This window comes from Phoxinus phoxinus (assembly GCF_949152265.1).
Source record: "Phoxinus phoxinus genome assembly, chromosome: 12".
NCBI lineage: Eukaryota > Metazoa > Chordata > Actinopteri > Cypriniformes > Leuciscidae > Phoxinus > Phoxinus phoxinus.
In genome coordinates, this window is record NC_136887.1 from 9,965,356 (window position 1) to 9,981,143 (window position 15,788).

The 15,788-nt window shown below is 38.5% G+C and overlaps 1 protein-coding gene and 1 long non-coding RNA gene across 2 annotated transcripts in view; one reads left to right on the forward strand and one right to left on the reverse strand.

Moving 5' to 3' along the window:
• Positions 1-8,733, reverse strand: part of fam199x (family with sequence similarity 199, X-linked) — a 50,091-nt gene extending 41,358 nt beyond the window's left edge. The window contains exons 1-2 of the mRNA XM_079630128.1: positions 8,619-8,733; positions 5,786-5,959 (exon numbers count right to left, since the gene is read on the reverse strand). Coding sequence (XP_079486254.1) covers positions 5,786-5,952 — 167 coding nt within the window. The 5' untranslated portion in view covers positions 5,953-5,959; positions 8,619-8,733. The remainder of the gene's footprint in view (positions 1-5,785; positions 5,960-8,618) is intronic.
• A 1,287-nt stretch (positions 8,734-10,020) lies between these two features.
• On the forward strand, positions 10,021-15,463 carry LOC307008468. Its single transcript, XR_013799828.1, has 3 exons — positions 10,021-10,358; positions 11,654-11,728; positions 14,726-15,463. It is a non-coding gene; the product is annotated as an uncharacterized lncRNA (long non-coding RNA).
• Positions 15,464-15,788: the final 325 nt, after the last annotated feature.

Consider the following 15,788-nt stretch of genomic DNA (forward strand, 5'->3'; position numbering starts at 1 on the left):
CAGCGTCATCACGCATCTGTGTTTAAAACTAAGCTCAGACTCGATTCTGAAATTATCTGAATCCATACAGAATCGTTGAAGAGAATCTATAACACAATCACATAAATTAAACAAACTGTTTCTTTCCTGTAGCCTATGCCAGGGGCCTGTACCATGAAGGTAGCTGAACAAACTTGGGGTTACAGGATTAGTTTTGAGTTGACAAAACCAAACCGATGCAATCAGGCTTTATTGGTACCATGACGCAGCTCATCAACTTTCTCTGTCAACTCAGGCTTTGATCTTAAGTTATGATTAATCCACGAGCGCGTGCACATACCAAAGTGACGTTGGCACCGAACAACCAATCGCGTTCGATATGGAGAGAGCGAGAGCGATATATTTTTTCCGCGGAGGAGCAAGAGAGAATCATTCAGAATTACGATGAATTTAAATATGTATTACAAGCTCGAAACAATACGGTCTCTGCTGCCAAAGCAAGAGAAGACTGTTGAAATATTGCTGATTGCGTTAATGTGTAAGCTAAACAAATGTTCTATATTCATGTAAAATTATGTATAGGCTATGAATGTATGTGTGTGTGAAATATAGCCTATATTTTTATAATATATAAAAACTGCGCATGTATATACTAATAAAGATTAATATTCATTTATTTTAGATGCAACTCCAAACGTTCTTGGCAGCAGATAAAGACAAAATATAAAAATATAATTCAAAGTAGTTACTGGTATTTACTGGAAAGGGGATTTTGTCCGGCTAAAAACTCTTTCTCTACGATGTGCTCGTCTAACAATTTGCGCTGAGATGTCCACAGGACTTGAAAGAAAATGTAAAGCCATAGCAACAAACACTGGGAATTAGTTACGTCACCTATATGTTTCTTTGCTCACAGCTGATTGGTCAAACTTCAGTCTGAGATCTCGAATCCAGAACTTAACCTGCCCCGGAGCAGGCTAGCCGTGCAGCGTAAGGTAGCATGGCAACGAACACAGATTAAAGCCGAGCTACTTTCATAGTACCTAAAACCCAGGGTTGGCGGAAACTAAGCTGAAACATAGGCACCTAAACTGGCTTCATAGTATAGGCCCCAGGCCTATATGCGTAGCGTAACAAGTTGATGCTTCATCTGCGGTGCAGATTGCTTTACTATCGCGTGTCACGTGGCCAGAGAGTAATAGCAGCTTTTGCGATTACAAAATCGCGTTTCATCATATCGCGATATTATCACAAATGCAATTAATCGTTCAGCCCTAGCCTAAATACATTTAGTATAAATGCACAAACACTATTAGCCTGGGTTTCCCCATGCTGCCTTGCGCGCAGCGTGATTTTATTCACGCTGCTAGGCAGCCTGAATTCCATGGACCAGATTTTTGCCTCAACGAGGGGACCAATCACAGAACGGGGAGGGAGCAACAAGACGATGACGACGTCTATGCGACACACCGAAGCAGTTTGTTTATATCAAAATGTGCACTGCAGATTTACCTTCTACCCTCATGTTTGTCTTGCACAAATGGAAATAGTCGCTGAACGCCATCGTGTACACATAAATCTATGACCCATCGTCTTCTTCCTCGTCGAATTTCTGTCGCTCTACATACATCATCTGGTATAAATTAAACGATTGGCTATGAGCTACGTACAGGCGCATTTGATAGACATTCGTAGCGCCCAATAAACGGCTCTGGGCATTCGTAAACCACGACTCAAATACGAGAAAATTAACATGTGGTTCCCAGACCACGTCTCAATGAGACGAGGTCTGACGTTAGGCAGGCTAAAACACTATAGCTAAATCACGAAAAAATACTGTATTATATCATATTGATCCTTTAAAGGAGTCATAACCTAGTATTACCTTGGATACCCACGCTCTATTATAGTCTTTCAGGCCCTTCTAAAAAATAAAAGTGAAAAAATAAATAAACACAGAGCTCCTCTGACCCTTATTTCTGAAGGCATTATTGTCTTTCGAGATCTGATGCGATATTTTGGCTGTCGAGGACGTCATTTTAATAATGCAAATGAGGGGCGCGTTGATTGGTGGCAGGAAGGAGGGTTGACACCGCCAGTAACTTCAGCATATCCTTCCAAAATTACATCATGGCGCAAGTTGTGAATGAACCCGACTTCGACCTATGGAATTCAACCGTATATGCACGAGCCAGACTCTGAAGCTGAGCTGGAAAGGGAAGATGTAGAGTCGATGGAAGGACGTCTACATCAAGATGTCTCTGAATGGTAAAGACAATCATTTTGACTGAGACATACATTATAGCCTACCTTTTATTTAATGTAGATTACATTAACGGAGATGTAGTCTACTTTTTTTAATCAGCTTACAGTGGTTATTGAGATCAACGTTTGCTATCATGTGGTGTTTTTGCCTTGTTTCACGTAGTGGTTTTTTAGACATTCAAATTTGATTCCGGCGTAAAATGATTAGCACAGACACCTAACATTAAGCCAGTGGGAAGGGTTGTAGGAACCGCGTCATTAAAAATGAATTTAATCCACTGGTCCCTAACAGCTTGGTCCGTTCTTGGGAGAGAAAACACATTTAAGTTACATGTTGATTCTGGCAGTCAACAACAGAGCAACTCACGTGTGCACTACGTTTCTGCATCTTTCGCGACTGAATATGAGGAGGAGAGGGGCAGGGCGGGCTTCCTGCAGCATAGGTCTGTGGTGTCCATATATGGTATATCCAGCCCCGTCTTGACGTCAAGACGGGGGAGAAATTAAAATCTCGTATTTGAGTGCGCGTGCACGTGGGCTGGTTTACGAACCCTGGGGTAAACAAACGCTTCACTTTTAAATATCGGCTTCCCGGCCAGAGTATAATCGTTAGGCAATCATAACATACATTGATTCTCGTGGAAAAGTGAAAATTACAAGTCATGACTCCTTTAATACGTCTACATTAATAATATAATAAAATTCATATAATAAAATTCTATTTGAAAATCCCACATTTCTGCCACAATACCATGGTGCAGTCAGTGTTACTACAGTAAATTCATGGTAAATGATGGAGATTTGTAGATTGAAAAGCCTTCTGACTGTATCATTGCGTTTCTCCAGTTTGTCGCTGAATTCAAGCGCTTCTCACTAGACCTCACAGCACTATTTAGTGGTCACGTGACCGAGACAGCAAGTAAACACAGCAAGTAAACATGCTATAGTTTGAACTCTGAGCCGAGCTGATAGTTTGTGTGGTGTGTGGTTAAAATAAGTAGTGCTGTTTTGTTCCACTTGTGGCGCATAAACATTATATCGAACTCTTGTTATCGTTTTATCAAGGAAAATTACATTGCGAATCGCGATAATTATCATTATCGTTTTATCGCCCAGCCCAACGAAGGAGCTTGAGTTTGTTGCCCAATCCTATTTGTTTGAACCTTGAACTTCAACTTCATATGGATTAGGCTAGTTTTACGATCTGTTAATGAACTTTTTGAAGCTTCAAAGTGTTTGCGTAGCTGTCAATGGAGAGTACAAAAAGCTCTCAGATTTCATTAAAAAAAAAATCTTAATTTGTGTGTGATCCCTCGTTGTCAAAGACGCGGCGCTTCTCGTCCGGTGTGTGCGATACCTCGAGTTGTTATAGACGCGGCGCTTCTCGTCCAGTGTGTGCGATACCTCGAGTTGTCATAGACGAGGCGCTTCTCGTCCGGTGTGTGCGATACCTCGAGTTGTCATAGACGAGGCGCTTCTCGTCCGGTGTGTGTGATACCTTGTTGTCAAAGACGCGGCGCTTCTCGTCCGGTGTGTGCGATACCTCGAGTTGTCAAAGATGCGGCGCTTCTCGTCCGGTGTGTGCGACACCTCGAGTTGTTATAGACTCGGCGCTTCTCGTCCAGTGTGTGCGATACCTCGAGTTGTCATAGACGCGGCGCTTCTCGTCGGGTGTGCGGCCCCCAGAGGAGGTTGACTCGCAGCATTTCAACACGCGTGTTTTTTTCCGCTTGACAAGCCAACCGAACGTGACATGGGGGCGTGGCAGCATCGACGATTCCATTTTTTTAATTTGATGTTCGAGATTGTGACTTAATTTCGATCGATTTCGATTTAAAATCGAAATCGTGACACCCTTATCCTTTATATCCGCGAGGCTCGCAGGACTCACGTGTGGCGCTGATATGTCTCTCATTAGCAATCGCGCCCTGCTTTATACCACAGTCATGATAAAAACATCAATGTATTCACTCATCCATAAACATTATTAGATCAATCGGCTTGACGACAAGTTCCACAATTCCGCAGGAAATTTTGCGTCATCAAATAGTTTGTTATTGTAAGAGGTCAGCGACCCCTAGTGGGTGAAAAAAATACATATTGTATCTTTAATATTAATATTAGCATTCCCTTGAACATTACCAGTGTTGGGTGTAACGCGTTACAAAGTAACGCGTTACTGTAATAATATTACTTTTTTCAGTAACTAGTAGTGTAAGGCATTACTCGTCTGAAAATGGTAATATTATTACAGTTTTCCCGAGCTAGTTACTTGCGTTACATTTGCCAGTAGCACCATCACACACAAGGCACACAACACAGAGAACAGAAGGGAAGGGGGAGGAGGGCGTGAATGGAACAGTGATTGGTCTGGGTTTGGCACGAGGTATCATTTACCATCACCGATTGGTCGACACCCGGCACCCAGCCGCAGAGCGGCACCCTCAAAGACAGATGGGGGAAAATGGAAGCGTCAACAACGGCAAGCTCTTTTCAGAGGAAGGTTCCCAGCAACAGAAAGCTAGTTTCGACGGGTGGAGATTCAGTAATTATTTTGAATATGTTCAACGGAAGGAAAATAACTTGACGGTGAAGTGCACACTCTGCCCGGGGAGAAAGCTGCTCTCCACCTCTTCCGACAGCACGGACACATCAAGCTCGTTGCGAAGCGACAGAGTGACATGAACGAGCAGCCCCACAAGCAGCAAAAAGTTTGGACTTGTTATCCCATACGGAAATGTAATATATGTACATATATGAAATATACATATATGAAATATATCCACATATATAAAATATATACCATATATATGCCCATATATAAAACCTATTAGAAAATGGAACAATTGACATATAAAACCAGCCCATATATTTTATGTATGTATAATAGTGTTTTTTTACATACATGTCACATATATATAATTATCAGTTTTCAAATATAATTTGTGTAGTATTTGTTTTGTTTTTATGAGCTGGTCAAGAAGAGGTAAAATAATAAATAATACATTTTATTTATAAAAGATTCGAAAATGAAATGTGGATATGTAGACTTGATCTGTAGACTTGAAATAAATAGTTAAATAGTAAATAGTTTGGCATATATAATAATAATTTAACATTTCCGTATGGGATAAATTGACAATCAAATTTATTGATTGTTTGCACCAGACGGTGTTTGTTAAACATTGAGGAAATTAATACTTGTTTTTTGTACTTGATTGCACAAGTACAGTTGTTTGTAGTTATTTGTGCTAGACAGTGCCAGTCTGTTGTTGGCGTAATAAAGACCCTTAAGAACACTCCTTTGTATGTTCTCCCTCCATCTGATGCATCTCAGGCAATTATAGAGTAATTAAGAAAAAAAATGTAACTAGTAATATAACTAGTTACTTTCTCCAGGGAGTAATAAAGTAAAGTAAGGCATTACTATTTTTTTGAGAGTAATATGTAATATTACATATTAATAATAATATTAATAATAGTAACTAGCCCCAACACTGAACATTACTAATAAACTCCTGCCTAATCACCAGTCACTTACCTGCTGCTGTTAAAGCGGTGTAAAGGGTCTGTTCGGTGACATGATGACAATTGACACCCAAAGTCGCTAATATCCAGTGTGGCATTTTCACTGAAGTTTCCTCCCTGTGAAAGCAGTGGAAACGGCTCTTCTGGAGCAAGGAACTTCTCATAGACATGCTCAGACATCTGCAAGCTATATCACAAGAACAGATACTGGCATCAGAATTGACCTTACAGATAAATGACCGATAGCCTAAAAATTCTATCAAATTGCAGCGCTGAGAAGCCTTGTTGCTATCTGCCATTTTGTCAGTTAAGCTTAAAAGCTTATTGAACTGTCGAACACATACAAACTTAACCCTAACTACACATTAGAACAGTTGATGACTATTTCTGGCGACATGACAACACCCTAATTTTACTACAACACTTTATTATCTTTATTATATATAACCTTATTTAAAAGGGTCCTATTTGCCATTTTACAAAGTCTTGATTTTGTTTTTGGTGTGTACTAGAATGTTTTCATGCTTGATTGTTCAAATAACACATTATTTTTCACATATTTTACATTATTACAGTTCCTCTCTCCCCAGTCTGGTTGAACGCGTCGAAATACAAAATATGCTGTGATTGGTTAGCTGGCCCAGTGTTGTGATCGGCACCGCTTAGCGCATGTTCATGAAATGTCACGCGCCTTCATAACAGTGAATTCAGCTCTGGTGTTGATAATTAAGGATGGCATCAATATCAAGCCAATTCGAATCCGATTCAGACCCTGACAATGTTAATGAACAAGAGGATTTCAAGCATGGACTTTGCAAGCACGGATTTCAAAGAACGTTTCTGAGTGGTACTTTTTTGGTAAATTTCTTTACCAAAAGAATTTCTTTACCCCCTTTGTTATATTATATGGACTGAGATTATTTTAATGAATAACATTATGACTTCACAAGATCCGGAAAAAAAACCTCTGTAACCTTGCAGATCTTTTTTATGATCAAACAGCAACATTACAGTAAAGTTGAAAAAGCATTTTAGGACCCCTTTAAATCACAAAATATGTATGGGAAATTCTCTGAATATTAAGACACCTTTTTTCTTTGTTTCACAAAACTCAGTTAATGATTGTAAACTGGGGTTGGTGTCTTTAGAAGAAAGTATCTGTGCTGAATTTTACATAAATCACAACAATCCTGTGCTATGGGCACAGCCATTGATTACACTCCTATTTGAAGCTTCCGCTTTTCGAACACGTAAGTGAGATAAAGGCCTATTATGTCAACAATTGTAAATGAAACTTGCCGGCCCAGAAAGTTAGTAAAGACAATGTTTAAAATGGTCCAAGTTACTACAGTGGCAAGTTTATCAAGCGACAAGAATACTTTTTCTGTTCAAAATAACCAAAAACTTTCTGGGCCGTCAAGTTTTAATTACAATAGAAGCCTATGGAGGAGTGAGACGGCTCTCAGATTTCAAAAATATCTTACGGTAATTTGTGTCCCGAAGATGAACGAAAGTCTTATGGGGTTGGAACAACATGAGGGTGAGTAATTACTGACAGAATTTTAATTTTTGGGTGAACTAATAACCCTTTAAGTGAACGTAAACAGTTAAGAAAATATTGGATGCGTGTCAAAATAAGGTGACACCATTAGGTGTTAAAACGACAGCCGAATCATATACCTTCTGTTTCAATAATGTTAACCAAACAACAAAAGAAAAAGAGATAAATCACTCACTGCTCTTAACTAAATACCTTCTGTAGCTTTAATAGTATCTTTGTATAGTTTCTTCATACAGTAAAACAGTTTTCACAAAGGCCTACTGTAAAGAGTTTAATTTGTATCTTTGTTCTCTTGTATTTATTTGTGCTATTGCTTGAAATTAGTTTAATCCTTCTTATTTTATAAATGAATGTTTACTTGTCTTTAATGTTTGAACTTTATTTTAGTTAGGCTAGTATTAGTTTTTGCTGTGATCGTAAATTGGAATCGAGAATTGTGTAATTTCACTGCCATCTAAAATGTTGGTATCGTAAGGTGTTACTTACTACATATGTAGAAAACAACAAAAGCAATAACTATTTATTTAAGCAATGCCAGTGAATGATTTGATAACAAAAAAGCGATTGAACAGTGTGCAGAGTCAATATTTTTGTTTTTTAGCTAGTTAATAGTGATACTTGTTAATAATACTGAAATGATGACAATGTTCTGTTAGTAAAACAGGAGCCTAAGTTACACGTGTACCGATTTGAACTGTACTGCAGAAAGACTGGTATTGTATAATTTAACAAATGTTGTATTGATTTAGTACCAATTTAAGTACCGGTAGACTGGGCTAAAGCCCTGAGAATGAAATCCTAGAACCACCCATGCATCTACGAGTGGAAATTTTAGAACACAAAGTCCATGCCATTAAAACATTTATATGATGATAAAGGGTCATAATATTCAAGGCTGTAAAATGTAGTGAATATAATAGTGTATTAAAAGCTCTCCTGTCTGAATTAAATTATATTGTGATGTAAGTAACGTTACTCCGAGCTCTGCTAGCAGGCCAGCTACCATGCTAACACAGCAGCTATAATCATCAGTTAGGCCTATATTAAATTACAGTAGAAGAATAAATAACTTATGTCGTTCATTTAGTGGGAATAAGTAACAACATTTAACGTTAATTGTTTTCTTCATTGTTTTAGTAACTATGCTCTTATAATATTAGCGATTATCCTTCCACCTCCGTAAACTCGTGACCGAAAACATTTCACTCTCTAAGCTGCCTGATAACTGCACTCGGAATAAAATAAACATTAATTAAATAATTTTATATTCATATTTTACACATACCTGCTGTATTATCTGTTTTAAGCGTTCAATATGACCAGCACAAACATCAGATCTCAATCCTCAACCGCTTGATACGTCACTCAATTGACGTCATTATTTTTCCTCTGATGTCTTCTTCTTCTTCTTCTTCTTCTTGTTACTGGCCGCTCACTCCATAGGAGTATTACCGCCACCTACTGTACATCCCATAGACATACATGTCTATGGTACATCCTACATGGGTGATGCATCTATATATTCCTTTTTATTTTATATACCATCCTTCCCTTTTTCTCTCCTTTTATTTGTGGATGTAATGCCTCACCCACCTTCTGCTGGCGCTGCGTGTTCAGCTCCTCCAACTTCCGCCCTGGGATCCTCAGCCTTCAAGGTGAGCAAAAGCATCACAATCCCCATTATATCCTATGCTCTAATCCTGTACTCTTTAAAAAAGTTAAAACAGCCCCATATATATGAGCATCCCTCAGTCCCTTACCCAATAGATCCGTGACACTTACTGGTCTATCCTTTATATTATTAAATAACTGACTTCGTTGCTCGTCGTATTTATTACATTTAAAAAATACATGCTCTACTGTTTCTAAAACATCACATTCATCACAAATACCATTTTCATGCTTACCCATTATTGCAAGTGTTGAATTTAATCATGTGTGTCCTAATCTTAATCTAGATATCATTACTTCTTCCTTTCTGTACCTTCCATAAAACTTTTCTTTTCCTACAAATTTTTCAATATTATAATACCATCTCCCTGTTCTGCTATTTCCCCACCTATGTTGCCATTTGTTTACTAGTTCTTTTTTAATCACTGATTTTATCTCTCTTTTCCCCAATGGAACTTTTATATCCACTAAATTTTTCCCTAATGCCTTTTTTGCTAATTTGTCAGCGATTTCATTCCCTACTATTCCAATGTGTGCCGGTATCCAACAAAAGTACACTGTAATACCCTCTGTTTCCAATCTGTACAATAATGTATATAATTCCATCATTAAATCTTCTCTGTCACTTCTTGTAGATATTATACTTTTAAGAGCTGACGATGAATCTGAGCAGATCACAGTCCTAATTGGCTTAGTCTGTTCAATCCATTGTAGTCCTTCTATTATTGCAATTAACTCTGTAGAATATACAGACAGTTTATCGGTTAATCTTAGACTAATTTTGGTCTTAAATCTCGGGATATATACTCCTATACCAACTGTTTGATTTATTGGATCTTTAGATCCATCTGTAAATATCTGCATAAAAGAATAAAATCTTTCTCTCAAAAACACATTGATTTCATTACTGCTTTGATACCCTTCTTCTGCTTTTTCTCTAGCCTCTAATAATCTCCTCTGATGTCTTCTTCTTGATGAATGGCTATCTACTCTTTAGCAGCATTGTCGCCCCCTACTGTACCGATCAACGAAACGTTTTTATTACATGCGTCAAGCCTAAAATCTGAATGGATTCATCTTCATTAGTGTGTTCATCTGTGTTCTTTTATGATTGGATGGATAAAGATGTTTGGTTACACATGATGGTTGGCAGGGGCGTAATTTCCACTGGGGACAGTGGGGACCGAGCCTGTGTCGATGCGCGCGTCCGCTTCCAGGAACGTCGCATCGCGTGCACAGTGTAAACACACTGAAAGTACACCGGTACTATGAGCAGCCGGTATCGCAGTCAGTCATGAAACGCCAGCAACAGATGACTTTAATGTCTTCATGGATGAAAAAAAAGAAAGGAGATGTGAGTTGGTTGATTAGCAGTAATTTAGCTCAGGTCAGGATAATCGTATTTTCTGTCTACACCTGTTGATGCTAGCCTAACGTTGACTGACTAACGCATTGTTGCTAGGTAACTTCAGACCGTTAGCTAAACATAATGTTGCCTATACATTCTGTGTAGTGTACCATGAAAAGCATATTCTGTCAGCAATGACAAGCAGACTCTGGCTGCTAGTTTATTATAGGCCTCATCTAATCATAGATGCAGAAATTTGAAATGACCTAAAAATAATAGTCTTAATAATAAATGTTTTTTTCTAAACTTGGGCTATTGTTGTTCACCTACAATATTTGTTAATCTAAACTGTAATTACATGTTTTAATTATTATTAAATTATTATTATAAAAAAAATATCTGACGACATTCGGACTGCCAGTCACAGCAGAACCATAACACCTCTCACAGGAAGACCTAACTGTGTTTTCATTACTGAATGATTCAGCGTTTTGAACGAATCAGTTGAGTCAAAGATTCAATGACCCGTTAATAAATAAATGCTTAATTCCTGAACAAATCGGCAGTTTGAACGAATCGTTTGAATAAATGACTCAATGACTCACTAATTAAGACGGTCGCCTGCCGCCATCTACTGGCGGTTTAGTTTCGTGTTTAAAAGTATCATTCTTTCCAATATTTTATATTTGCACTTTCAAAAAATATTGTAAACAATCTCATAACATTTAATGCAGTTGTAAATTTTCAGTGTAAATTAGGCTATTTAAGTTGATTGGTAAAAGCTATATAGTGTCTTATTATTCTAATTTATTTTATTGATCAAATTGGAGAATTTAAAATGAAAGATGAATTATATATTTAAAACAATTAGGGAAAATGCCCTTTATAAAGGTTAAAATTTCATAAATATATACATTTAAATATGTAAAAGCTGACTGAACACTGATGAGAGAATAAATAATATTTTCATAAAAAATTTATAGACAAGCAATTGTTTTACTTGGACAATGAATGACCAATTTATACTTGTTTGAAAGACAAGCACATGAAAAGGCTTAATGTCAAGCCCTGAGTTATTACTATTTTTATATAGTATTATGGTTATGTGGCGAGTCTGAGTATAGTTTTACACATCAGCCCAGTATATTCTGTAAAGTTAGTGATACGCAGAGTCAGTTTTTTTTGCACATTAATCTGAAAATAAATGTGGCACACACAGTTTTTCTGGGGCACATCCAGAGACTTTTTTTGGCTACGCTAGTTGACTCAATATGATCATAACTCAGTCGTTTTCATATCAGAGCACAGATGAGGTGGAGCTGCTTCAGAACAGAGAGGGTGAGACAGGGAGAAGCAGTAGCAGCACAATGTTACAGGTATGTTATGTGCTGTATGAAAGGCCAGGTGAATTTGATTTGTTGGTGATAAAGGGGAAGATGTGTACATGATAAGTAGTGAATACAGTTTGAATATTATCAAATGAAATGTTCTTCTTGTAGGAGCCAAAGTGTGTGTTTTTATTTGTTTAGAATATTTTGTTAGCATGGTTACATCATCACATGGGTGTGGTTTCATATTATTTAGCTGCTCACTTGTGTGTTGGAAGAGAAAGAGTAGGGCCCTGATATTTTTTTGACCGTTATAATATAGTTTCAGTTGTGATGAAATTTTATTTGTATTTGTGCCATGCTTTCATATCAGAGAGCAGATGAGGTGAAGTTGCTTAAAGACAGGGAGGGTGAGACAGGGAGAAGCAGCTCAGAGTTTCAGGTATGTTCTGTGTAAAGGGTCAGGTAATTTATTTTAATTATGTAATCTCAGAAACAGGCTAGCATATTTTCAAATTTCATATTGGTGGATGTGTCTCTGACAAATGTGAGATTTAACGGTTAGTTTGAAATAAAAAGTTTGTTTAACAGTGGAAATTGAGTCTCACATTATTCATTTTATTTACACAAAACATGTTAAAATTTTTAGTGAACATTTTTGACTTTATAAAATTATTCTCTCAAGTCTTGGCAATCGGCCCCTATACATAGGTTTCTTGTATACAAACAATACCGGATGCGCGCGCATCCAAGAGGCAAGACCGCTATATGTTATGCCGAGTTCTGTAAAAGAACATTGTAATTAACGTAGATTTCGCATTGTTTGTAAATTCTTGTTGACTCAATAATAAACTGCAATTTCAGAGTTGAATCTGTTTGCTTGTGTTTCATTTGCATATTAATATAACATTATGTAAAAGAGTTAGTTAGTTGACTAGTATGAAATTGTCCAACTAAGTTTGCGAATCATAAAAACATGACATACCCTATGCATTTAGGTTAGTTTACAGCACAACAGCTCCGCGTCATCTCTGCTTCTGCTGGATATAGCCGTAAAGACTGTTGCTTTCTGCCTCTTAGATGCGCGCGCATCTACGTGATGACGTTGCACAGAAACCCGTGTATTAAACAATAAATTAAGACATATTTTTCTTATGCATAGTTTAGTTGCCTACAATTATTTTTGGCAGAATTTTTTATTATAAACAACTTAATTATTTCCTTGATTTTGTATCACAATATTCCCTAAATGTATGTAAATATCAAATCGAAATTTTGTCAAACCCATTTTGTGTCCCCCCCGACTTCTCAAACCAAAGTTACACCCTTGATGGTTGGAGAAAGGAACTTCCTCAGTCATGTTTTTACTGGAAAGTACTACAATATCACTTGTACAAAGCCATTCCTCTATACTGTTCAAGGTGCATTGTGATACCAAGACTGAGTAATATATTCATTGGTCTTCATTTTTTTTGGAAGACATCTGCAAATTTTAAGACTATTTTCCTTTGAAAGTTTGAAAGAGATCTCTGTTTTGATTTCTCTAAAGAGAAAGTGGTTTAAATCAGATCAACATTACCTCTCTTTTGCCTTTGGGAGAAAAAGGAAAAGAGAGGTAATCTTGATCTGATTTAAACCGTGTCATTTATCCTTGTAATGAGTTTCTCAGACATATATTTAACTTGGATTGCACCTTTTGTGAAGCGGATACAGTCATTTGAACATTTATTTTATTCTATTCAATTCAATTTTATTTATGTATAGCACACTTAAAACAACCGAGGTTGACCAAGGTGCTTCACAAGGTAAATACAACAACAATACACTACTCACACAATAAAAGTACTGTACAATAAAAGTACAATAAAAGTTGCCAGGAATGATAACAGACCTAACTCGAAAGAAACGCCAAGGAGAAGAGATATGTTTTTAGCAATGATTTAAAACATTCTAGAGTTGGACAGGTTCTGATATGGAGTGGCAGTTTGTTCCACAGAGTAGGAGCAGCTACGCTGAAGGCTCGATCACCTTTAGTTTTAAGTCTGCTTCTAGGCACATCCAAGAGGAAGAGATTGGCAGACCTCAGCACTCTAGCTGGGGTATGGACATGGAGAAGCTCTTTTAAATACATTGGAGCCAAATCATTTAGACATTTAAAAGCTAGGAGTAAGATTTTTAAATTGATCCTGTAATCGACAGGGAGCCAATGAAGATGACACAATACAGGTGTGATGTGGTCCCTCTTTCTCTTTCCTGTCAGGACGCGGGCAGCGGCATTTTGAACTAGCTGCAGACGCTGGATTGATGACTTGTCTAAGCCCACATATAAGGAGTTACAGTAGTCAATGCGAGATGTTATAAGAGCATTTATCACCCTCTCCAAGTCCTTAGGAGGGAGATAAGCCTTTACCTTGGCTATAGTTCTCAACTGAAAGAAGCACGATCTAACAGTGGCAGATATCTGTTTGTCAAGTTTGAATGCGCCATCTAACATAACGCCAAGACTCCTCACAGTTGAGCGGCTGTTTGCAGTTAGAGGGCCGAGGGAATCTACATCCAGCAAATCATGGTGTCCAAACACCATGATCTCTGTTTTATCGCCGTTTAAGTTGAGGAAATTTAAATTCATCCACGTTTTAATGTCTTTCATACAATCAAACAGGGGCTGCAGTGGGCTCTCTTTTTTGCCTTCAGTGGAAAATAAATTTGAATGTCGTATGCAAAGCAGTGGAAGGAGACATCATATCTCGCAAAGATAGAGGCCAGGGGTAGCATATACAAAGAAAATAGGATGGGGCCTAATACTGAACCCTGATTCATGTCAATTTCTTAGAAAATTCTGGGCCTACCTTCATGTTTGGTTAAATTTGAAATACGTAGTCTGATTTCAAACCAATAAAATATGTTTGTTTGTTTTTTCACTCTGAATTTGTATGTTGAGTTTTTAGTTTATAATATTGTAGCTTTGGTCAACCATTTTATACACATATGCAGATAAAAATAAACAACAAAAAAATTAATCCCATCCACTCTCTTTTGCAAAAGGAATGTGTGGTGTTCTCCGAATCTTTACTGACTCCTATGAGGGACACGGTGACGACGACGCGCTACCGGGGGCCTCCCGGGGTGTGACTTCTCTTTTCTGGGCTAACCAGCCCAATCCTGCGCTCCCCGAAGAGGACATCTTCGCGGGCAACCTCCCGCTCACCGACTCTGGTGATGACGACGACGACGCAGGCCTTCTCGGGGTCTCAGAGGACGAGGAGGCCATCCCGCCCTCTGGTGTTCCCCAGGCCAACGCCCCCGCGGCCTTGCCTCAGTCCATCCTCAACATTGAGTGGGCGGCGCCACCGACCAGGAAAGGGACATTTATGATGGGAAAGTATATCTATTTGGCCCCGCCGTCACATTGATGCAGCAACGATGCGACGACAAGAAAAAGGAAGATGAGGCTTTCAAGTTATGCCTTCCCAGGAAGGTATACCCCCACACCAGGCGCCCCTTGCGCGTTTGCCATCGAGTCCGTGCTCACGAGCCGCAAGCTCTTCGAACTCTCTTCCTGCCCTGTTCAAGAGACGGAGGGTTTCTTATGGAGGGGTCGGCCACCCCCCTCTCGAGGCTGCCCAGCCCATGTGTTCAGTGGACGTTATGTGTTCTCCCCCCACGTTCAGGGGGTCTGTTGTGAGAAAAAGTGCAAAAGCAGTGTCACCACACCGCAAATACTGTGTTCCCCTCACCCAGTTAATAAAGGCTTCGGCCCCAGTGTTCCCCAACACAAAACAAACGAATCAAATAAATTCGTTACAGAAAGAAATCATCTCACTGCAGAGAGAAATCATCTCACTGCAGAGAGAAAATCTCTTTGACCCCCTGCATGTCGCCCCTTGTTCATCCACTAGATGGCGCCATTGCATCACAAATGAGCCAGTTGGGTATACACAGCGCTTCAGCTCGAGAGGGAACACTCGTGATTCACGAATTGGTTTGGCAAACTGTTTCGGCTCCCGAGTGGGTGACGCGTACAATTATTCAAGGCTACAGACTGCAGTTTGTAATGAAACCCCCGCATTTAATTTGTTTATATTTATTTTTTGTGTTTTTATTTATT